The following is a 26508-nucleotide window of genomic DNA, read 5'->3' on the forward strand; positions in this document are numbered from 1 at the left end:
AATGACACAATGGTCATACACTTTATGTTCTGTTAATTACTGATGTCCCCTTTAAGGATGGAGCACCCTTGGTTCTATGTTATTCTAGTACTAACTCGTTTGAGTAAATGTGAAGCTCCAGTTCAATTGCTTGTCTTCAGAGTCTTTCTTATTATATAAATAAGTACTAAGTGTTAAGACACTACACACTTGGTAGACAGGGTCTGATGAAAAATTCTGAACATAATGTAATTCGTTGACAGGTCCCATGTGAAATATACTGTTTAAAAAAAGTGTATCTTATTTCGTGGGCAAATCTAGACGATCATTTTTGGTACAGGCGCCGTCCACAACGCTTTAATTGTCGTTCCTCAATTCTATCACTAGAGAGCGACCTGACACATTTTTCAAATGGCAAAAAAATCTTAATTGCGTTGAAATCACTCGCAGTCTCTTGCCCTGCGGACCGCTTGCTTCTTCGGCCGGTATATGACTGTGTACGTCCCCCTATCACCCGCAAGCAGGTCTGCGGATCGCGTCCCTTCCTCCCTCTGTGCGCAGGATGGAACCGAAGATAACCGAATCGGACCCTCCATCACATCGCAACAGGATCACCAAGGTTCTGCAGTACGGGGAATTCACGACCACGGGCAACCGAAAGGTGAGGTACGCGGTGAGTTTAACCGAGAGGGACCTCACCATTCAGAAGCTCACGTCAACACCTGCGGGACGGAGCAAGGTGGTTTTCAACTTGAGGGACTGTGTCGGCTGCCGGGCTTTCAGCGCAGATGACAACGCGGACGCGGGAGCGTACTTCTCGGTCTATTTCTACCCTTTTAAGAGACGATGGATGAGCTCTGGGGTGGCCAGGCAACGTGTCGAGCAGTGCTTTCGGGTGGCCCTGTTCCAGGACCCACGCGCCAACCTGGAGGAGGCAGAGAAATGGGCTGGCACCATCCGGGAGAGCTCTGTTCGTCAGCAACATTTGAGAAATCGTGAGCAAGTCATTAATTAAATTAGTTAAACCATATAGTATCGTATAATTTTCTCATAAGCGGTTGAAAGTGCTGTGTGTGCTTATCGCATTCATGTTATTTATGAAGTCGGTATACCTGTCTAGTGCACATTAGTCATAGACAAAGGGTTTTATCGCATTCATGTTATTTATGAAGTCGGTATACCTGTCTAGTGCACATTATTTAGTCATAGAGAAAGGGTTGTTTTTGCGTAATCTAGTCTATTGCTGTGGAGCAAGTTCCGCACTTTCTTATCAGTGTCATCCGTCTCAGGCTATTCTATTACCTTTTAAAACTAATTTCCGTAAATGAATAAAACAATAGGACTGGTCAGACAGACTCAAATTACAGAATGTTCACTAAGCAACCTTTAACAGCCCAAAGTAACAACAAAACAGCATATAGAATGACAATAGCCTAACCCCCCCAAACTCAACTCCAGTTCCTCTGCTTTTTACATTTTTTTTATTTAAACCTGGGAATTAATTATCAGATACAGCAGGTCCAGACTTCGTAGGGTGAGAGTTGAATACCCCTGGCCTAATAGAGAAATACTAACAGAGAAAAAACATCTAGATCAGGATTTCCCAACATGATTCTCTCCTTGTTTTAACCCTAAACGGTACACCTGATTCAATTAGTCAAAGGCTTGATGATTAGTTGACTAATTGAATCAGGTGTTTAGGGTTCAAACTACAATGTGAAACGTCTGGGAGAGGGTTGAGAAATCCTGATCTAGACCAGGGCTGCCTAACCCTCTTCCTAGAGATCTACTGTCCTGTAGGTTTTCAGTCCAACCCTCTTCCTGGAGGTCTACTGTCCTGTAGGTTTTCAGTCCAACCCGAATTAAGCATCTCTGATTGTCTTGTTGAGCAGCTAATTAGTAGAATCAGGTGTTTTAAATTAGGGTTGGACTGAAAACCTACAGGGCAGTAGATCTCCAGGATCAGGATTGGGCAGCCCTGGTCTTGGCAACAGGCCTACTAAAGGTATGAGTGCTAAGGGATATAAGTCTATAATTACTCTAGTGGGAAAAAATGCACTTTAATTGGGAGGTTCAGAAACAAGGGTCAACCCACCTCATTGTCTCTTACCTTGTAGACATGGTAACAATGCAGGGAACCAATAACAGATTGATCCGTTCAGAAGGAAAGTGCTATGTAAGTCTATAGTCATCCAATCACACTAACTTAACAGATGAAGGTAGCCTATAAACCGAGATGATGGGAATTCTTTAGAGAGGCTTTGTCGAAGGATGTGAGCTATTGAAATTCCTCAGCAAAGTGAGGTATTTCTATTTACGCAATGCATGAATATATGCCTGTGTGCCGTCACATCTAGTGGTGGGGGAGCGGTGGGCTGCTGCACAATCTAACTACAACTGTTCAAACTGTCCAATGATCAAGCTGTCCAATGATCAAGCTGTCCAATAATCAAGATAGTGGAGTGATGAGCTAGAAGTCAACTTTGCAAGAGACTGTACTATGGATATTATAGTTCCCTTTGAAACTTGACAATGATATCGCCTCAACGTTGACACAACCATTTTATTACCATAAAACAACATACCATTTTAGGGAGCCGTACCGCCTGTTCATCTGCCTGTAAATCAACATATCCCGCGGCACCCATGTCATTACAGTGCATCTGTAGCGTGAAATGGACCTGGGTCCCAAATGGCACCCTTTTGCATGGGCTCCAGTCAAAAGTAGTGCTCTGTGTAGGGAATAGGGCACCATTTGGGACACAGTGCGGATAAATTACTAAGACAGGCATCATTGTCCCATATCTCAAGGGCCTCTCCTTTCAGCAACAAAGCAGGTCACTTCCAGCACACTCAATTCCATTACTAATATCTTACCCAGTGGCCCCTTCGACAAACCAGATCCACTGCATGGACAACAGCATGCATTACAATAGACATTTAGAGATTTGGGGTATAGTAATGAACATGGTGTAATCATACAACATAGCATATTAAATGTTATTTAATACTAGGATGACAGCATATTGTTATTATATAGACATCGTTTCACACATTGATATTCTATTGGAGTTGACTGGGTGTAATAATATACTATTGTAGGTTATTGGATATTATCGATCCTGGATGAAACGGATCAATATACCACGGATTTCCACTGCTACAGAATGATATTTTATTCCCAATGCTAAGGGGCATGGTTTAGCTTCTAGTTATTGTTTTTTTTTATAGGAAAATAGGTAGCATTGAGTTCTCTGTGTTCATACATCTGTTCCTCTGCTTCAAAAGCAGAAGAGAAAGAGGGAGATGGAAAGTCGCGTGTGTTTTTTTCACTAGGAGGCCCCAGCAGTGAGACAGGAGTCCTTTCCCTGAGGACTCTTGTCGGATGTTCTCCAAGATGAGCCTTGATGTGCTGTCAAGACCTCTGACTAAGCCCATCTCACTCACTCACTCACTCACTCACTCACTCACTCACTCACTCACTCACACTCACTCACTCACTCACACACTCACACACCTCTCTCTGGGGCCTTCCCTGTTTAGACCCATGGGCTCACAGCAGCTTAGTGTTTCAGGCCACTCAGTGAAGATTATAGAAGTAAAAAGAGGAATTACAACACTTACACAAGCTGGATGGAAAATCAGCTAAATGTCATTGTCACTCAATAATGTTGATAGGAATTTGTATCTGTTTTTTCTCAATGTACAGCACATTGAATGAGATTTGAATTACATCTGTATAGCAATGAAAAGAAAGTGAATGTCCTTGTCCGTTTATCTGTGTTCTTTTCGTGTTCTCTAATCGGCTAATGACACAACAATGCTTCAATCACATTTCAACGAAGACCAAATCCAATTTTATTTGTCACATACACATGGTTAACAGATGTTAATGCGAGTGTAGCGAAATGCTTGTCTATTATCATCTATGAGAAGGGCAGTCTCTCACTATGTGGTTGTGGGTTTTTCACGAAGGGTATCCAGCTTCCTCTACACACAGCTTTATCTGTAAGGTACCATGGCTATAATCTGCTGTTATGTTATGTTGCATGTTTACAGACAATGTACTGTGAGGCATGTAAGCTGCAAGTCTTTAGTTAAATCTGAGTGATAGTTTAATTCTATCAAATGCGAAAGTCTTGTCAGTTATAGGTTCTAAAAATACGTCATGTTTTTACTTCAGTCCTTTGTTTTAATTCAACACAACCATCTCACCTCACTGCCCGAAGTTACCCAGGAGACACCACCCAAGAGGACAATGACAGCCAGTGGGTGGTTAGATCCTCTCCGCTCCTCTCTCTCACTTAGTCTCGCGCTGACTTTACGCTCTATGTATCTTTATCTCCCGTCTCTCTCTCTCTCTCCATCTGCATCTGTGCCATTCTCTCTATCCTTCTTTATCTTTCCCTCATCTCTCACTCCATCTGCATCTGTGCCCTTCTCTCTCTTCTTCTTTATCTCTCCCTCATCTCTCTCTCCATCTGCATCTGTGCCATTCTCTCTATCCTTCTTTATCTCTCCCTCATCTCTCCCTCCATCTGCATCTGTGCCATTCTCTCTATCCTTCTTTATCTTTCCCTCATCTCTCTATCCATCTGCATCTGTGCCATTCTCTCTATCCTTCTTTATCTTTCCCCTTTTTCTCTCCCCCATCTTTCTCTCAATCTCCGAATCCCTTTCGCTATCCTCTCTCTCTCTCTCCATGTCTCTCTCTCTCTCTCTCTCTCTCTCTCTCTCTCTCTCTCTCTCTCTCTCTCTCTCTCTCTCTCTGAGAACAAATCACCACACCAGGTATCTCCTCCCTAGACACCCTTTGTGGTCGGTCTGGTTTGAGTCTCAACTCAGCCAGGATCTGCTCACTCGCTCGAACACACTGCCACGCTGTTGTGTACAAGACTATTCTATTTGTGTTTGTCTTGGTGAGGTACCATCAGACGCATTTAGGTTGGTGAGGTTCATGTAGGTATACAAAGACGATTTCAGGATCGATATGAAAAAAATATATATGATGGGGGAACTAAAACAGCCTACACAAGACACATCTGATTTGTATCTTACCAGCACAAATACAGACAGTTAAGCTAACTACATTTAGTGGATGTTCTAGCCTATGACAAATCCATTCAATATTAAGGCTAGGCTTTAACATCGTATCACAATATTTTTGACAGTATTCGATGTTTCTGAGTAATACAAGTTCTAAATATGTTTTATGACCATTGCATGGCCCTGGGATGGCATCAACTTAATTTAAGTGGTTTTAATAGGCTTTCTCCGTTCTGATGGTTTAATGCTCAACAAAATACGGACAAAACTTTTTGTAAAACTTTTGTTTATTTAGCATTTTATCCAAATGTAATTATAGACGGTATTGTAAAAATCTTTACCGGTATGTGGATTCATAACGGTATTACCAGCATTCACGGTATATCGCCCAGTCCTTCTCCATATTATACATTAGATATGTGTTATGGCTGCTAGTGGCTAAATGGGTGATGATAACCTATAATCCAGAAATCCTTTCATGTGGAAACAGGCTTTTCTCGTGATGGGGGTTGGTCCAGATTTAGTACTACCTACATCTGACGTGTAGGAATGCATTGATGGGTACATGCTATAATTAAGCATGACTTGGCTTGCTACCATTGTACTATTTACGAGTCTGTTGGCGTTGAGCTTATCATGGTAGGTTTGGTACCTACCATATTATGTACTAACTCAGGAATTCTTGAAAGTCGGGACAATCCTTGTCTGGCAGGCAAGCTTTCTTTTTATAGTTGGAAAATATTTTATTTTGTTTTTATTATTTGAGCTTAAAAATTACATTTAGGGGAATTTTATACAGGGGGAGTTTTTTCTTTTGGAATTTTCAAAAAAAAAAATGAATATTGAATATTATTCAATATTATTGAGCTACAGCTCAATGCCCGGAAATGCCCTTGTCCGGAGCAAAGGCTCCCAATTTAAAACTCTCAAAGTATTTACAATTCTAAAATGGGTAATAAGGAATATTAACTGAAAAGGATATTGTGTAGTTTATTGCAATAGCCCTCTCTGACTTTAAACAAAATGTATTTCAAAACTAGGATTCCTAAAAAATGTGTCTGGAGATTCGATCAATTCAATGAATCATGAATGAGCAGGGTCAGCTCTACCATAAGGACCCCTTGTTCATGTCCTCATTACATGTAGTGCAACAGGACAAATCATGGTCTGTAAAGCTTTCTGCTTTTGATAGATTTAAACAAACAATATTGAAATCGCCATTGTTACAACCATAAACTGTCAGCTCCATCTGCCCAATGGATTAAGATAGGATATGAATTTTGAATTTTGTTGCAACTTTTTGCAAACTCCAAAAAAATATAACGTCAAAGTGCTGAAAGATCTGATGAAATGGTTATATTTTTGAGAGTTTTCAAATGACTAATTTATATATTTTACAAATATTTGTATTGAAGTAGTTTTTTTTTTATAGGCAAAAATATGTATTTTGAGTTTTGTTGTTAACTCCATCAGTGGCTTGTCAACTTCATCATGGATGGCTAATCGACCTTAAGATCCATATTTTTGTCAATATAAATATAAAAAATATATATTTGAATCACTTTTCTGCAACATATGCTTAAACTATTGACATATTTTCCGTGCTAGTTCCAATGGAAAATGTTTGCTTTCTAAATGTTCTTTTATGTTCTGAATCTAAAAGAACATGCCAAAAAGAAAAGAAAAACAACTAAATTAGCCCTGGAGCATGATATAGTGCTAGAAAACAAAAATAAGTTTGGAGATTTGTATTACATATTTGAAAAATCTATTGTTAAAATGAATAATATCAAGGCCTTTAAACACTTGGACAATAAATGTAAAAATCAAAGGCCTTTTATGGTGTCTGACGGAATTGACAAATCCAGTTAGTTGCATTTTATGAGAAAAAAAATAGAATCAGGAGGTTGTTCCTTTACATTGTATGATAGCTGATACCTTGGTCTTTCAAAATATACAGTACCAGTCAAAAGTTTGGACACACCTACTCATTCAAGGGTTTTTATTTATTTGTACTATTTTCTACTTTGTAGAATAATAATGGAAGACATCAAAACTACGAAATAACACATATGAAATCGTGTAGTAACCAAACAAGTGCTAAACAAATCAAAATATATTTGAGTTTCTTCAAAGTAGCCACCCTTTGCCTTGATGTGAGCTTTGCACACTCTTGGCATTCTCTCAACCAGCTTCGTGAGGTAGTCACCTGGAATGCATTTTAATTAACAGGTGTGCCTTGTTAAAAATTAATTTGTGGAATTTCTTTCCTTAATGCATTTGAGCCACTCAGTTGTGTTGTGACAAGGTAGGGGTGGTATACAGAAGATTGACATAGCCTAGTGGTTAGAGCGTTGGACTAATTGCAAGTTCAAACCCCCGAGCTGACAAGGTACAAATCTATCGTTCTGCCCCTGAACAGGCAGTTAACCCACTGTTCCTAGGCCGTCATTGAAAATAAGAATTTGTTCTTAACTGACTTGCCTGGTTAAATTAAATAAAATATTATGGCAAGAACAGCTCAAATAAGCAAAGAGAAACGACAGCCCATCATTACTATAAGACATGAAGGTCAGTCAATACGGAAAACTTCAAGAACTTTCTTCAAGTGCAGTCGCAAAAACCATCAAGCGCTATGATGAAACTGGCTCTCATGAGGACCGCCACAGGAAAGGAAGACCCATTGTTACCTCTGCTGCAGAGGATAAGTTCATTAGAGTTATCAGCCTCAGAAATTGCAGCACAAATAAATGCTTCAGAGTTCAAGTAACAGACACATCTCAACATCTCAGAGGAGACTGTGTGAATCAGGCCTTCATGGTTGAATTGCTGCAAAGAAACCACGACTGAAGGACACCAATAAGAAGAATATACTTGATTGGGCCAAGAAACACAAGCAATGGACATTAGATTGGTGGAAATCTGTCCTTTCGTCTGATGAGTCCAGATTTGAGATTTTTGGTTCCAATCGCTGTGTCTTTGTGAGACGCAGAGTAGGTGAATGGATGATCTCCGTATGTGTGGTTCCCACCGTGAAGCATGGAGGAGGAGGTGTGATGGTGTGGGGGTGCTTTGCTGGTGAAACTGTCTGATTTATTTAGAATTCAAGGCACATTAAACCAGCATGGCTACCACAACATTCTGCAGCAATACGCTATCCCATCTGGTTTGTGCTTAGTGGGACCATTTGTTTTTCAACAGGACAATGAACCAACACACCTCCAGGCTGTGTAAGGGCTATTTGACCAAGAAGGAGAGTGATGGAGTGCTGCATCAGATGACCTGGCCTCCACATTCACCTGACCTCAACTCAGTTGAGATGGTTTGGGATGAGTTGGACCACAGAGTGAAGGAAAAGCAGCCAACAAGTGCTCAGTATATGTGGGAACTCCTTCAAGACTGTTGGAAAAGCATTCCAGGTGATGCTGGTTGAGAGAATGCCAAGAGTGTGCAAGGCTGTCATCAAGGCAAACGGTTGCTACTGAAGAATATAAAATATATTTTGATTTGTTTAACACTTTTTTGGTTACTACATGATTCCATATGAGTTATTCCTTGTTTGGATGTCTTTACTACTATTTTACAATGTAGAAAAAATTAAATGAATGGGTATGTCCAAACTTTTGACTGGTACTGTATATTTCAAATGTTGTTCAAATTTAGAAAAACATTTGAAGAAAAAGCAGAGATTGTGTCTTTCAATAATACCTGAACTGACAGTGTCATATAACTGACAATATAATGTACCAGAGTAGTTTCATTTGGTTGAATTTAGGTCAGACTACTATGGTCATAAAGGCACATAGACACCTTGTATGAGTTGTGTCTGAGAAACACGTTTTAAAGGTGCAATCCCAGTCAATACCATTTCTTCGGGTCAAAACAAGCCGATATAAACATCTGTACTACAACCTGAATGTAACATACGTTATAGTAAACTGTTTGCTGTGAAACTGTGACGTCTGGCCCAGGACCATAAAGTGGCTGAGCCAAAGTGTTAAAAGGCTAAAAGGTGGCGGATGAGGTCCTATTAAAACCCTCTTAAGGAAGACATCTTTACTTCCTCCCTACTTTTAAAGTCACCACGGATCTAACTAACAGGCAGATAGATGAAAGCGAGCACGTCCACTGCGTTGTTTACACCACTAATCATGTTAGATCAGGGATTACTCCAAGGGAGGACAGATGCATGTTCAAACATTGTTAGAAGTGAGCCTGAGTAAGTGAGGTGGGGGAAAGAGATAGCAGGATAGTCTCTCGATGTGCAAAACTGATAGAGACCTACCCCAAGCGATTTACAGCTGTAATCGCAGCAAAAGGTGGCGCTACAAAGTATTAATTTAAGGGGGCTGAATAATTTTGCACGCCCAATTTTTCAGTTTTTGATTTAAAAAAGTTTGAAATATCCAATAAATGTCGTTCCACTTCATGATTGTGTCCCACTTGTTGTTGATTCTTCACAAAAATATACAGTTTTATATCTTTATGTTTGAAGCCTGAAATGTGGCAAAATGTCGCAAAGTTCAAGGGGGCCGAATACTTTCGCAAGGCACTGTTTGAACATCATCGCTCAGGGGTGAACTTTCCCCTAGGTACAGATCTCGGATCAGCTTCCTCTCCCCAAATCCTGACCTTAACCATCTGAGGGAAAACTGACCCAAGATCAGTGTGTCTAGGGGCAACTTCACCTTACACCATCTTCTATAGTTAATTGAAGCTGTAAGGCACCCAGTTCAGATTCGAGGAAAAGCGAGTGTTAGCTAATAAATAAACAAATGCTCCGTCTTCCATGTCTTATCGAGAACAGACACTTCACTGAGTCGCAAGCGAGATCTGTCACGCAATACTGTGTACGTTTGCTATTCTAAGATGCTGTCCTAAGCCGAGACCATAAAAATACTCTTTATGGGGGTTTTCTCCCTTCCCTTTCATTTTAACCGGAATTTCTTGCGGCGAATAGCAGAGCAGTGATTATTTCATTAAAGTTCAGGACAAATTGTTCACTCTTACATTTTGAAGTCTACAGATGAGACATTTCTTAATCACCGCACTAGTGAATTCAGTTGAAATGTCACTCAGACAGCAAGCGTTCCTTTGGAATTGTTTAGTTTACCACTGTCAAGATGGTTCTACAGTAAATCTGGTTTGGATAGTGCCTTTTTTTGTTGTTGAATTTTACCCCCTTTTTCTCCCCAATTTCGTTTTATCCAATTTTTAGTAGCTACTATTTTGTCTCATCGCTACAACTCCCACACGGGTTCGGGAGAGACTAAGTCCTCCGATACGCAACCCAACCAAGCCGCACTGTTTCTTAACACAGCGCGCATCCGTGCACCTGGCCGTGCACCTGGCAACCATGGTTAGCGTGCACTGCGCCCGGCACGCCACGCCACAGGAATCGCTGGTGCGCGATGAGACAAGGATATCCCTACCGGCCAAACCCTCCCTAACCCGGACGACGCGGCCGGTTGCGACAGAGCCTGGGCGCAAACCCAGAGTCTCTGGTGGCACAGCTGGCGCTGCAGTGCAGCACCCTTAACCACTGCGCCACCCGGGAGGCCCTTGGATAGTGCCTTTTAATGGCATCTTTAATCATCCCGAATAATTGTTTGTGGCCAATTTTCCTTCGTTGTTCTACAGTAATTCTATTGCCTTTTTTTTATTGTCTTAATTGTGTCATAATACATACTATCAGTGTTTACCTACTTAACCAAGGGCAACTGACTAAAACAAATAACAACCGGACTATAGTTTTATAGTAGTCTGCTACCATTACATGTCGCAACCATAGGATGTTGAGAATTGAGAGATTGACCTTTTACTGAGGATGACACAATTATGACCTTTTAAGGGCATGGCAAGTGTTGTAACTTTATCCGCCCCCACACTACTGTGTTACCTCAGCGCCCACTGGGCATGCTCAGATGTGATTGTTAAAGGGAGAACACAGATCTGTTCAGAGCTCCGACCACAACAGGCCAAAACCAGATTGCTAATTGATTTCTCTCTGTTTGGGTGTGTGCTTTGTTGGTTTCGTCTGCTAAATGACTTAAATGTAAATGTAAATGTAGATGTGTCATGTGGCAATGAGCCAGTGTCGTTTAGCTGATAATGGGTTATACTGGATGTTCCCCCGATTTGAGCAGGAAAACCTCCAAACCCTAGTTATAGGCTGTAGGATACTAGGGCTATACTATGACTAGGGACAAGAGCTTTCGTGGTCAGGTCAGCTAGAGACCAGTTTCACCTGGAAAAACTCCTGACCCTAACTATTGCATCTTGCTGACAAGCAAGACCGTAGGTGGAGGTGGTACTCTCAACCACAGCCAGTTTATAATGAAGGAATGTTTAGGAATGGGTAGGTTGGCTAAAAGGGAGTGTCAATGGGTCGAGACAAGACAGGCCTTGCGGGTAATGATGATGCAAAAACACAGCATGGTTGGGGCCCTTTCCAGCTGGGTTGGCACAGGTCCATGCCAAATGATTTGAGGGAACTGCCCCGGGGCCTAATTTATAAACCGTGCTTATTTTTCATGCAAATGTTGGCGTTTTATAATAAATTGACTTGATGAGAGAATGTGCTCACCTCTCCACAAACTCTAGACCACGCGTACACACATCTGCGAGTGGTTGAAATATTGTATTGCAAGCTGGCAAGTAAGTATTTTGTGCAAATGGGGGGTTTGATAAAAATTGTATTCATAAAAAAAACGGAATGCCAAGCGTCTGCAAGGCTGTCATCAGGGCAAAGGGTGGCTACTTTGAAGAATCTCAAATATAAAATATATTTTGATTTGTTTAACACTTTTTTTGGGTTACTACATGATTCCATATGTTATTTCATAGCTGTGATGTCTTCACTATTATTCTACCATGTAGAAAATAGTTTTAAAAAATCAAGAAAAAAAGCCTTGAACGAATGGGTATGTCCAAACGTTTGACTGGTACTGTATATTTCAAATGTTGTTCATATTTAGAAAACAATTTCAAGAGAAAGTAGAGATCGTCCCGTCTTTCAATAATCCCTAACCTGACAGGATCATATAACTGACTATATAACGTACCATAGTAGTTTCCTTTGGTTGAATTTAGTAATGAGTAGGTGTGTCAACGTTTGACTGGTACTGTCATTTGACAGTGTGGGTAGGCTCCAGTATTGCTGTGTGATGGGAGCGTAATATTTGTCTGTTTAATCTCAGAGCCTACCAAGGCAGGACATAGAACCCCAATAGTCTATTGATAAACAAAATAGTGAACAACAATTCATCTGGGGGTGAGGGCTGTAGCATTTAGCATACTTTTTAAAAATGGTTTGAATATGCAATCAGTCCTGCAGAATGTGTGAGTGTGCGGACAAGCAGCATGCATGTTTAGCTTGAAAAAGTCACTGTAAAATATAAACCACTCCCAATATTTTTGTATTTGCACAGGCTTTTCAGAAATGGAGCATGCAGACATTTTGTGTGAAATTTACTCAACGGTTACGAATGAGGGTCCTGCCAACTCCGTCCTCCCAGAACTTCATAACTTGTTAAGAAAGGGTCCACATTTCATGGGAACAAGACCCATCAGGCAAAGACATCCGATAAACATCCAATTTGGTTGATATTTTAAAGTGGTAACAAACGTAAATTCAACTTGGAATCGAAAACACTATTGTTGGTATGTGGTTCGAATTTGAGTTAGAATGAGACATGAAAAACAGTGTGGCTTTTTAAAAATATATTTTTTAGCAAATTCACGATGTTGACCATGTTGATTCAACCTCCATTTTGTGTGAGGGTGTGTGTTTTTTTTAGATGGAAGTGTATTTGTGGCCGCTACAAAGCTTTGTTATCTATACTGATCAAAGATATAGACAATTTCAACGATTTTGCTGAGTTACAGTTCATATAATGAAATCAGTCAAATGAAATAAATTCATTATGCCATAATCTATGGATTTCACATGACTGGGCAGGGGTGCAGCCTGGGGTGGGCCTGGGAGGGCATAGTCCCACTCAATTGGCAGCCAGGACCAGCCAATCAGAATACGCTTTCCCCCATTTAAAAAAACACATTTTAAAGTGGCCTTTTATTGTCCCCAGCACAAGGTGCACCTGTGTAAGGATGTTTTTTAATCAGCTTCGTGATATGCCACTTCTGTCAGGGGGATGGATTATCTTGTCAAAGGATAAATGCTGACTAATAGGGATGTAAACTAATGTGTGCACAAAATTTGAGGTAAATACGCTTTTTGTGCGTACGGAATATTTCTGGGATCTTTTATTTCAGCTCACGAAACACAGAGCAAACACTTTTACATGTTGAGTTGATATTTTTGTTTGGTATACGTCAAGCAAAGTAGGAAGCCTATCTAGATACAATAGGCCATGTTAACTGAGACCATGTGTTATCAAACACACAAGAAAACACGATGTCACTAACTGCCTTGTGACAAGGCACCTACAGTAGACACACCCCATTCCAACTAACGTAGTCAAAGTCCCATGACCAAACTCCACAGATACCACAGATCTACAGTACTGATAGGTGGGGTTTCATAACCTAACCTGTGTTGTCAGAGGCTTTGCATCCCTAATGGCACCCTATTCCCTACCCAAAAGTAGTGCACTACTATAAAGGGAATAGGGTGCGATTTGGGACACAGACCATAGTCTGCAATGCACTGTTTACAGTAGTACAGATATGGTAACTATGATAGGTGGTGTTTCCTAACTTGTAATGGTGTAGTCTGCGATATATGTTGACAGTAGCTCCAGTAGATGTGGGGTCGTCTAGAAAAACACATCCTGCCAATTAGGTTTGATGTTGGTGGATGTCCTCATCCAGGGTGCATCCAAAACACTGTCCTTGTGCTCCACCCATAGCAAGTCATTCATCATCTGTCAAACTTGTTTATCTCGCTTTCCCATCCTCCGTGACTAAAGTACTTTCATTTCCCAGAATGGTTTAGCTAGAGAGGACTGATGCAGAAAGTTAATAATTGGCAAAGAAGCCCCGAGTCATAGCTCTGAGTGTTTGTCTAATCAGTATATTCTGAGGATTAATGGTAGAGGAGGATTAATGGGACAGGAGTTTTTCCTGACTACCAATGTGACCTGAACAGGAAAAACTCTGGGCCCTAGTTATAGGGCCTGGTCATGGAACATGGTCAGGAAAAACTCCTGACCTTAATAATAGTAAGATCAAGCTTCTCCCTCCATTGCATATTGCTGTGACGAAAGAGAAGTCACAGATAGACTCAATCTGGTTTATTACAAGTTGCAACAGGGACACAACACCCAGTACAGAAGTAGAGAAAATATCTAACTGGCCTCTTGGAGACGGGCCCTTTATGTCCTTAGCCGACAGCGCCAAATGTTCTGGAAACGCCAGCCCGAGAGGCTTGTAAGGAAGTAAAACCCAAAAGTCAATGACTGTCTGCTGCTACATAATCACACATCAGCGTGTCCTCGATCCTTGTACCTCCAGTCTGGCGTCAATCCCTTTCCACAGACATGAGAATAACCCATAAACATTCAGTATCATGTCGAGCGACCGTCAAACCCTCGAGTAAAACACTGGAAATCATGTATGTTACAGAAAGGGGAAAATATGCAATTATGGTAAACATTGTGTTAAAGAACACTGAATATGAACTATAAAAATTGTGCAGGATTCTGTGTTTATGGGATTTTCTGCCAAGGTCATGATAATGAGCGCGTCTAACATCTGTCATAACCTCTGTCCGTGCATCCTCTCTGTTGTAGGCGTGCTTTACAGTGAGGTGCACCGTCCCTGCAGCGTCATGCTACTGGTGAACCCCCACAGTGGGAAGGGCCAGGCCCTCAGCCTCTTCACCGGACACGTCCAACGCATGCTTAACGAGGCCGGGGTCCCACACACACTGGTCATCACTGGTGAGTTTAGCGTACTGTACGTGCATATATACGCGCGTGGAATGCGCGCACACACGCTCGCATGCACACACACTCGCATGCACACACGCTTGCATACAGGTACACAGGGCAAGCACACACACACACACACAGGGCAAGCACGCACACACACACACACACATCTCTGCTGAGTAAATGCGTGTGCATACACTGACACACAGCTTATCGCAGGTCAATATCCTGCACTAACACCTGCAATTACAGGTCAATGAATAACTCGACTGTCAAAGCGCTGCACTACCAGCACCATACACACTAACGCTCAGCCGCTTGGCAGACTGGACAAACAAAACAGAAACCATCATTCTGTGTCCCTCCATTCCAATTGGCAAATGTTCCACAAAGCAAAGCAGCTAATGGCAGTCTCTCTCAAGCTGACCCTCCCTCTTTCTCTCCCCCCTCTCCCTCCCCCATTATAAATCCTCTGGCTGTTTTCATCGCTAGCTGGCAGTCATTAATCTGCTGCTGGCACATATGTATGTATGTAGATCCATTATGTAATATGTTATGTTTACACACAAACCTCTGTAAATCTGGTTCCCCATGATTTGATGTTGTGGACCCTATTGATGGGCTAATCGTGTGTGTGTGTGTGGTTTGATGTCATTTATAAGCCACATTGATGGGGTAATCATTATAATATGTGTTGCCACAGTCTGGGGACATTGGATTTATAATGTCCTGGTTTTGCTTTGGGCTTCTGGTTCAAAGCTTATCAGATGAGTCATATCCATTAGGGCACACTGCTTTGCAAATGAAAAATAAATGTTTGTTGTTGGACAAGTTTAGGCAGTCCCCTACTATGTTTTAGTACATTTTCTACCGTTTGGTTCCCTAATGAACATGATCCCGATGTAGCTTTTGAAGCCCTACATTTCAGCCCTAGTTTTAGGTTATTGAGTTTCTCTCCCTCTCTCTGTTCTTAAATCACTGCAGTGTCAGAGAGCAGGCAAGAAAGTTAATCCCTTTCCCAAAACTGAGAGAGCATTTCTCTGAACGCATTCTGAAATGCTATGTATGCTATGTATGTAAAAGCACATTATTGATTGAGAACAGTCAGTTAGTTCCTCATTGAAGAGAGCCCTTGTTCTAGTCCAATGCAGAAGGATGGGTGATCTAACTTGCCAGATAAAAGGGTAGATCATCTCTGACTTTAGAATCTCTCTAGGACATTGTCCATTGGGATGTTGTCATCCTTCTCCATGATCAGCCACAGCTCGGAGACGCTGGGCTTGATTCAAGTCTAACCTGTAATAGCCGTACAGGTAGATGCCAACACTAAGACGAAAGGTTGTGCAGGCGTTAGTTTGCAAACAAAGATTCTGCATCACCATTGCTACACCTTTGAACACTACAGAGTCCAGCCGAGCCAAGCTGTACTGGGCTGGACTGGTTATCCGTTCACTGGAACCATGCTGAAAAGGTCCATGTGAAAAGAAAATATCAGTGGCTCTGGGTGCTAATCCAGAAGGCAGGGCCAGAGCTGTGCTAGCCTAGCGGACGGTTAGCATGGGGACGCTAATGAGCGAGGACAGGCCCATTATTGAAGCCCTGGCTGTGTTTGGTGCCAGTGGGAAGGGAAGGATGAGGTCACTGCCCAGAGGGAGACGGGGCAACTGGTCATGGAGGACGCTTGGCACGAGGGTCTCAAAAGATCTCTGTTTCTCTCTCGCTCTCAATCTTTCCCTCGCTCTTAGCTATCTCCCACTTCTTTTCCCAGTGACAGCCTTTCTAGTGAGATCAGTGCAGTTGTGACCCATTTACCGTCAGTGCTAGCTGTGGTGGTTTTGGAACAGAACAGTAAAAGCCCATCATATAGCCTGTGGCCCGGAAACTAGATAGTAGAAAAAGCCTGTGTTGACTATTAAGAGACAGTCAGTTTGAGACCTAGGAGAATCTGTTGCGGGATGTTATCTTTCCAGTGCCGTTGTAACCTAGCTGTGGTTGGTTTTCAAAACAGTGAGTTCTACAGCCTGTGGCCTGTTCTCTATGGCTGGTTCACAGGGGGGAGAGCGTGCGGTGAGGCGATGGTTCTAGTGGTTCTACATCCCTCAGGCTGTCCCTGTCCCTGGGTGCTGACTAAGCTGCCACAGCGTGTCCTCCAGCTCCCAAACAGGTTGACTTATCTATACACACACACACACCACTACCACCACTTCTGCTCCACCTCTGTTGACCCAAAGTCTCCGGTTAGACACACACTCGGCGTAGCCTTTGTGAACAGGTAGTCACCCACGCACACGGCAATGAAAAGTATCCCTGCTATTTCTGTCAGTGTGCATTATGGAGCCCTGGTACGATCCTCGTCGTTCCTAGACCATTGAAAGGTCCCTTTTTTAATAAAAAAAAAAATGTCTGTCATGTCTGTGTCCTTAGCCCAGCAGTATACTGTATATACCCTAGTGTGAGATGGGTTTGGAACCTCCTTTTGTGGGAGGCAGGGTCAGTGAGAGTGTGGCTGGGAGGAGGGAGACAGAGAAAGGAGAGTGAAGCAAAGTGAGTAGGGACGAGGGGAGTCTGGGGACATGAAACTGCATGGTGGCATTGAAGGTTAAGCCTCGCGCTCTTTCTTTTTTTGGAACCCGAGTCCGAATTATAGCTTCTTTAGAGGGACAACAATGGCTGCCCTGAGAGACACATGTGCACGCCCACACACACAGTGCAGAGAACAGGATATTTGTCCACACACACACACACACACTGTAGAGAACATGATAGTCGGCCAAACTCACACACACCTCCCCTCCACCCAAGGACCAGTGTCGAGCAGAAGGGAGCGGTGTAATGATTTAGTCTCGAACCACAGAGCTGGGAAGAAGGAAGAACAATTGCTTGCAGCCCAGAGGCTGAGCCGGTCAGTCAAACTACGCTACAGTACTGCCCTGCACCCAGTCCCAGACCTCTACATTCTACCATCCAACCCAACACCAAAACAAACACTCGTAAAAATGACTAAAAGCATCAACTTCCCCCTCAGCTGTCTGTGTCTGTCTGTTTGCCTGTCTGTGTGTGTCTGCACTGCACCCATTCCCAGACCTCATATATTTTAACATCCAACCTCGAGCAAACACTCATAAAAATGACTAAAAGCACCCCCCCCCCTCCCTGAGCTGTTTGTGTGAATGTGTGAGCACTTTAAACACACATATGCTACCTCCCTCCCTTTTTGCTAGCGGCTACTATCAGCTATCACCATTTACAGTAAAGGGAGTGGGTTAACAACATCTTCTCCTACTTAGCAACCAGCCAACATAGATTTTCCACCTCTGCCTTCACACTGACCGGTTATCTATACACACACTGCGTTTACAGCCACTGCGTATGCAAATGTCACGTGAGGAGACTGGTGAAGGGAAAATTGATTTTTCCTGCCTGTATATACGGTTCTCAGGCCCAGCATGAGGGTAATGAATGAAAGGTCTCTTTGCGTCTCAAATGGCACCCTATTCCCGACACAGTGCACTACTTTTGACCACAGCAATGTAGGCCGCGGTCAAAAGTAGTGCACTGTGTCGGGATAGGGAGCCATTTGGGACGCTGACTCAGTAATTGGATGCCCCGCCCCGAGGCCTATGTTGCAGAGGGAAATGCTCTCTACTGTTTGTGTCAAGAACAGCATAAAACGATACACCGAACAATCACACTACTGTATTGTGGACTACATACACGGAAAGGAAAAAATAGATTGAGGGTATTGCTGTCAGTGGGTTTCAGATGCAAGGACAAACAAGCTTAACATCAAGATCTACAAGAGTGTTTCCCAACTCCGGTCCTTCAGTACCCCCAGCGTTACATATTGTTGTTGTGGCCCCGGACAAAAACACCTGAATCTACTTGTGAAGAGGGCTTTAAGTAGAATCAGGTGTGCTTGTCAGGGGGCCACAACAACAATATGTACCGCTGGGGGTACTGGAGGACCAGAGTTGGGAAACACTGCTACACAGTATCTCTGTGCAAACAGCCACTGCAGTCACACAGGCAGCCCAAATCTGATGTTTTTGACCAAATTAGATCAGCTATGAAAAAGATCTGACGTGATTGGTCAAAAGACCAATTAGTGGAAAAAAGATCAGAATTTGGCTGCCTGTGTAAGCACAGCCTTAGAGAGAAGCAGAGATAAGATTCCTTGGGGAAGAAAGAGAGACTTGGCTTATGCTGTTAAGCTTGAGTGGCTACAACAACAAAGAGCTCTTAGACGGTCTGGCCTTTTATAAAGAGTGTTTTGAGGAGAGAGGAAATACGTGTGTGCGCTTCTCTCTGAGAGTGTGCTGCTCTTACTAACCTGGCAGGAGTGTTAGGGAAATGTAAGGGACTAAAAGGTGCGATTGAAAAGTAATGGTGATGATACAGGAAGGAGTACCAGTCACTCACTATATATGGACTACACAGGAAGTTGGTGGCACCTTAATTGGTTGGTGGCACCTCATGGTGAGGGCTGGAGCGGAATTGGTGGAATGTTATCAAATACATCAAACACATGGTTTCATCATGTGTTTGATACCATTCCATTCACTCTATTCTGGCCATTATTATGAGCCGTCCTCCCCTCAGCAGCCTCCACTGATAGACTACTGCCCCCTAAAGAAAATAAATTACAGCTCTAGGAGCCATTAGTACAGATCCACGAGCAGTTTACCCTCACCTGAGCATAACCTTAACCAAACAGATAAATAACACAAAACTGACCTTAGGTCAGTGCTAGGGAAACATCCTTCTCCTGGTGGAATGATGGATACAGTTCTAGGATCAGCTTACCCTCACCTAAGCCCAACCTTAACCATTGAGGGAGAAAGACGAAATCTGACCTTAGATCAGCATGATAAGGGACACGTAATCCTACTTCTGTTGCAATGTACAATGTACAATCTGCTGATTAACCCAGTCAAATTTGATGGAGGGCCCTATAACGTAATATGGCCTTTTAATCTAATTTACAATGTGATACTGCATTTCATTAAGGTGGCATATCAACTGTCCTCTCTGCCCTAAAGACATGTGCTGCTAACCTGGTCACAGGAGGTTGGTGGCACCTTAATTGAGGGGTAATGTCTGAAGTGGAATGGTATCAAATAGATCAAATATAGTTACCATGGGTTTGCCATTCCATTGACTCCGTTCCAGACATTATTATGAGCCGTCCTTCCCTCACCAGCCTCCACTGAGCCTGGTACTGTAGGTGGCATATCAGTTGTCCTATACCACCAATCTCCTGTGTAGTCGACCTTCCATGTTCCCTTTTGTTTTGTTGTTCAGCTATTGTACTCACAACAGTTTGTCCCCTGAAGGGTCATACTTGCCCTTCTCATCTCATTTAAAAAAAAAACTTTGTCAAACCACACACCCTCTTGATTCCCAAAGGGATTGGAAAGTTAAAGGTCTCACAACGACAAAAGAGAGGGATTTTGACACTACAATAACACACAAACGGTGGTTGTACGGCCGCGAACACACCTAAACACGTGTAAATGTACTCGTCTTCCTTGTCTGTTTTCAGAGCGGCAGAACCATGCCAGGGAGTTGGTGAGAGAGGCTGACCTGTCACAGTGGGGTGCTCTAGTCATTATGTCCGGGGACGGACTGCTGTTTGAGGTGAGGTACAAGTTCAATAATCCATTCCCGACAATAATTCAAATTTGCATTCTTACTTGACCTAGTAACTGTCTTGGAACTTTTAGTGCCGACATGGCATCCATTTCTCTTCTAAACCTCAAACCCCCAGTTTGCTGAGATCCGTGGTTCTGCCTGACCTTGCATATTGTTGCACAGACACCGATTCTCAGCCTATTTTTGGAGAGGATCCACTGAAAGTGCACTTTAGTTTCGACCCGGCCTTATCTTGGTCTGTGAAAGTGGCCCTAGATCTGGTGAGTCTCTGGCTGTTGGGTGACCCCTGCTCTCTGCCCCCCTCCCCAGGTTGTGAATGGCCTGATGGAGAGAGAGGACTGGGAGGAGGCCATCCAGACCCCACTGGGCATCCTACCAGGGGGCTCCGGTAACGCCCTGGCTGCCTCTATACACCACTACTCTGGGTGGGTGACACACCAAGACCCCCATGTAGCAGTTAGTTAGCAGCAGTTAGTCCCAATAATGTACTTTGAAAATGCATGCTTCCCCCCTCCCCTTCCTTGAAGTACTCAATCTGGAATGATTACTTGTGGCAAGTAATGCATTGCTTTGATGTTTCCCATGTTGGATCAGTGATTAGCTCAAAGAAGGGAATAATTAATTGAAAACCAATTTATCCAGTTGGGTGAGAAATATACTTCCAGGAAGACCGAAAAGAAGGACCCACTATAGACAACCGTCTACACCAGCACAGGGCCTACTACTGCCCACATGTTTGACAAACCGTATTGAGTAAATACCCAGAATCAGTAGCGGAGAACAAACATACTGCTGCTGGCTCATTCTTTAACCACCACAGTACAGAACATCAACACAATGAATCACAATTACACAACCAGCATGCCCTCCTGTCTGTCCGTCTATCCATCTCTCCAGGTTGTTCTATGTTAATCTCCCCCGGTTGTTCTATGTATATATGCTGGTCCCAGATCTGTTTGGGCTGTAGGCTATAGGACACAAACAGTAAAACGGGTCAGTTTTCCCTTGAGCAGTGGGATCGGATGACTCTAATAGTTTATAGTTAGAACTCCCTCTACTGGTTGTTAAGATACTACACCCAGGTTCCCTTTTCAGTGACTAAGAAAATAGCTCAAAATGGTACGATGTTATTGTGTATAAAAACAATGTACAGAAACCGTGATAAAAGATAGCCGAACAGAGACCCCAATGGCTGTTATTGAATGGTGAGCCTAATGCCTAGGTTGAATATTGAATCCAAGCTGAATATGGATATGCTGCCATATGGACGTGACCCCAGTCGTATGGAACTCTGAGACATCATTATCTAATAGGCTGTGATGAAGAAAAAACAGCAGGCTGAGTGGTGGATGTGGGGCTGGTGGTCCCATGACCTCTCTACCCCCCCACACCAGCCCCCTCTCCCAGCTGGGCTTGTCTTTGTTGTCTGTCGTGTCTACCCCTAACTCCCCCCTTCCTCTTCCTTCTCCCCCCTCTTTCTCTCTCCTCTGACAGGGCCCAGCCGGTGTCAAGCGAGGAGCTGCTGATCAGCTGTGGCTTCCTGCTGTGTAAGGGCCTGGTGTCTCGCATGGACCTGGCCTCTGTCCACCTGGGTTCCAGCCCCTCCAACCCCACCCGCCTCTTCTCCTTCCTCTCGCTGGCCTGGGGCTTCGTGGCTGATGTGGACGTTGAGAGTGAGAAGTATCGCCACGTGGGCGCCGCCCGCTTCACCATGGGCACATTGGTCAGGTTGGCATCATTGAGGGTGTATAAGGGCCGTCTGGCATACCTGCCGGTTGACGTGGTGGATGGAGAGGAGGATGGGCAATCGCCAGTCTCGTTGGAGATGACAAGCATGTCACCTCAACACCAACCGCCATCGTCTGCATTCTGCTCCTCCACCCTCCTCTGCCAACCTTTGAAGGACTCGCCGTGCCAGAACACAGCCCACCTCACCTTCCACAACTCCCGTAACTCAAACAACACCTTCAAGGCGAAGAAGAGGGAACCCATGTCTGCAAATGCCACCCTAACAGGCCCGCCAGACTCTCTCCTGGTGCCCCTGGACCAGCCGGTGCCCAGTGACTGGGTGGTGGTGCCCGAGGAGGACTTTGTCCTCATGCTGGCCATGTACCAGTCTCACCTGGCAAAGGACCTGTATGCCGCGCCCGACTCTACACTTGATGACGGCCTCATCCACCTGATATACGTCCGAGCAGGCATATCGCGCACGGCCCTGCTCCGGTTCTTCCTGGCCATGGAGAAGGGCACCCACCTGGCCAACAACAGCCCCCATCTGGTGTACACCCGGGTGCGGGCGCTGCGGCTGGAGCCCTACTCGTCAAAAGGGGTGATCACGGTGGATGGGGAGGTGGTGGAGTATGGGCCGGTCCAGGCCCAGGTACACGGTGGGATAGCCAGGCTCATCACTAGATTATAAACAAGGTCCACTGGATGGATAGCTAGCGTTAGCATGTTATGCTAATAGATATGCTATGCTAAAAGCTAACATTAGTTAGCATTTTCTGGACGATGCTATGCTAACAATTAGCATTAGCATTTTCTGCTCACATCTAAAGGAGAGGTGGGATTAATGGACTTTTTAGTCTTCTCTGAATTTCTGCTTTGAATTGGAAGTGCCACAAAGGAGTAGCAAGGCTAGAACACAAAAAGTTCACAATGGGTGGGTACGTTTTATTTCTAGAGCCCAATGTTCTCAATCTCCCATTCTCCCCATTAATTAGCATTTAGGCTGTTCTAAGATGGATTCCCACTATCACAAAGCAACTGGCCTTTAATTGGCTGTTGCAAGCTATGACATGGATATATTACTAGAACCGAGGTGAGAGATCGATCAAGAGCTAAGCTGTTTTACTCCATAAGCATAACTCATGAAATATTAATATTTTCACCCCACTGCAAATCCCACCACCATACCCACCCACACATACAAACATTCTCCTTACCAGGGGTCCATATGATGTAGTGTCAGTCACCCACCCTGTCCCTCACAGACCCTGGGCATGCTTTATGTCTATGGGATTGCATTGCAACTTCCATTTGCTTTCTTATGCAACGAATGGGGTATGGATAGATGCCTTCACTCCTCTCTTCCGCTGTGACGTGGAAATATGGAAGATCTCCAGGAGCCAGCATTGACATTATTAGAAACCATCTCATTTGAACCCAAGTAACACAAGGGGACAGTTGCGCCGATGCCGAAATCAACCCTCAACCATTGATGCTCAATTACCAGTTGTTTTTGATTACCTTGAAGCTTGAATCTTGAGGGTCAGTAGTTTATCCTAAGGCCTAGACCCTGACCTACTTGAAGACCGGTTTTGGATTTGAAAAGATTGGAGTTTATTTTGGATTAGGCATTGCTGTGATTAGCTGAAAACGCACCATACTTCCATGACTTCTTCAACCAGCCACCTTATATTGACATGCAAACAAGTATACTAAAGAAGACACATCTTCACGTAATTTGACATGTGCTCATTTTATACCTCATATTTCCATGAACCGCTAGCTTTAAAATGGCCTAGAGTGAGAGCCTGTTTATTGTGTTGTGGCCTGTCCTGCAAAGGAAGGCATGCAGCACAAGTCCAGGTTACGTGACTGTGTGCCTCTATCGGGTCTCCAACTGCAGTCTTTCCCCATACCCCTCCCCCATCCTTCCAATTCAACCATCCCCTCCCTTTCTCGACACTGCAGTGCACCACAGGGCAGTCCGTCGCTTTTGTCTGCTACACCTGACACACCAACAGTACCTACACGCACACACACGGTACCAGACCCCTTCCCCTTCTCGGCCATCATCACCTTTATCATAAAGCTTTAAAACACACACAGAAGATAAACTATGAAATGACGACAAGAGCAACCGAAGGCTAATGTGATGCTAATACAGTGGCTAGCCTGAGTTTACGCTCGTCATAGCCCTCTTCTGCACTGATTCTGAACTCTCGGAAGGAGAGCGATTTATTCTGCCTTATACACAAAAGGAAGACAGGGGGCGCTTGATTAAACAGCACATTGGTCAGGGGATGGTAAAGAGGGAGGGATGAGGGAGAGTATGGACTTGTTAAATGCTGCCTGAGGGACCAGCATTGTGTGGTATGCATCCCGAAGTGCACTACTTTTGAACAGGGCCCATATGCACACAGCCCTTCTCAAAGCATCCCAAATGGCACCCTATTCTCTATGAAGTGCACTACTTTTGAACAGGGCCCATATGCACACAGCCCTTCTCCACAGATAAACATGATGTTCATTCTCCACAGCAGTGTAACATAAGGTTCTGACTGACACTGTGAAAGAAAGATGTTTATGTTCATCTTGTTCGCCTTAGGGGATGATAAGAGGTTATGGAACTGGGGGATACCTTGAGAGAGAATGTTTTTGGGCCTCGGTTTATATTTTTTGGAGCCACAAAGTGCCCCTGATATGAATGAGTGCACATTTGGGCCGCAAGATTTTACCAAAATGCAAAAATGTCCATTTCATGTTGTGATAATGTGTATTGCCTGTCTTCGTTGTAAACCTGTCGTCAGGCCAGACTAAATAATTATACATGGGGGAAGACCAAAATGACAAATGTGATTTTAGCTGCGGTGCATGCAAAAGCACCTTGCATTGATGTTTAAAGTACAAAATGATTAACCCTGTCAGCAGCATGAGCTCATCTGGTGTTCCTCCCCCTACTGCTTGCCATTTTAGAGCAGCAGCACATGCCTTTCCAATTCTTACCTTGGTCGTGTTCCCCTGCTCAGACGTTGGTTGACTGACAAATTGCTAGTATAACATTTGTGGTTAGCTGATACATATCTAGGAGTTGTAAGCTCTGGCAGGCGTCAGCAACACCTGGGCAGAGGAACATGTTCCATAGCATGCTGGGAATCAATGAGTCATGAAGCATTATGATGGGGAAATGGAGGTGAAAATATCAAAACGCACATGACAGTCTCTTTCTGTTCCTCCATGAGATCCATTGATTGTCACAGGAATTTTCTGCTTCGCTCAGGCTTGAAACATGATCCAAAAAATATATTTCTTTAAGCTAGCTTGGGCTTTGAGATTTTCCTGACCACTTCAGTTGACTAGAAAACTCTGGGCCCGACTCACAGCCTATGCAAAGTCTGCCTGCCTTGCTGGTGATGCAGTCCCTGGCGCTTTCTCAATTGTAACAATTCTTACTCTCTTCATTTTCTCTGCTTGTTTGCACTGATTAGAAAATATGGTGGAAGCTCATCAGTAGGCTGGCAGGCTTTCACCTGCTCAGTTCTTTCAGATCAGCGCAATGCAGGAAAGGAAACAAGGACAGATTTCAGACTATTGAGAAAGAGCCCCTGAAACTGTTTGGTGTGCCTTGAACATGTTGCCCTTTAGTTGTGGGAAGAGGGGTGTGTACTGTTGTGACGCTTAGAAGATTTGGCATAGAACCCTGATACCGGTCCTATTCATCTTCAATATTTAACATTTATGAGGAAACGGACCTACTCCAGTAACCCATTTCCAGTTGAATTGAGCACTTGCTTAAGAACGGAAAAGGAGGTTTGATGAAGCTTAATGTCCCAGTTTGTGAAAACTCCGGCCAAGGCCCTAATATACTCCGTTGACACTTGAAGGTGTATAGCTAAATAAATTCAGTCAGGTACTATCCCAAAAATCTTGGGAGTCTTACTACTGCTGCTTGACTGTTGTCTTATTGACAGTGTTTTTCAGGTGTATTTGGTGAAGAGATAGTAACTGTTCTTTTTACAAAATCTTGATTGATATTCTTTACTTAAGTTGAATACAGAGCTCTATTTTTCCACTTGGCAAAATGTTGAATCAAATAAAGTGAAAACCAAAAAACATTTGACTTGTTTCTTTTGAATAAACAAGATTAAGTTGCTGTTTTGTCCTTTGAGTGAGGTCAACTGAAAATGCAACTCTACTGTACAACCAAATTCAA

The 26508-nt window shown here is 43.5% G+C and overlaps 1 protein-coding gene across 1 annotated transcript; it reads left to right on the forward strand.

Moving 5' to 3' along the window:
* The first annotated feature begins 320 nt into the window (after positions 1-320).
* LOC115103805 (sphingosine kinase 1-like) lies at positions 321-26410 on the forward strand. Its single transcript, XM_029624763.1, has 5 exons — positions 321-974; positions 14778-14927; positions 20461-20555; positions 20880-20995; positions 22065-26410. Exons 1-5 carry the CDS (start codon positions 542-544, stop codon positions 22987-22989), a joined length of 1719 nt encoding a protein of 572 aa, XP_029480623.1. The 5' UTR covers positions 321-541; the 3' UTR covers positions 22990-26410.
* The last annotated feature ends 98 nt before the right edge of the window (positions 26411-26508 follow it).

This window comes from Oncorhynchus nerka, linkage group LG21, assembly GCF_034236695.1.
Source record: "Oncorhynchus nerka isolate Pitt River linkage group LG21, Oner_Uvic_2.0, whole genome shotgun sequence".
In the NCBI taxonomy this organism is placed as follows: Eukaryota; Metazoa; Chordata; class Actinopteri; order Salmoniformes; family Salmonidae; genus Oncorhynchus; species Oncorhynchus nerka.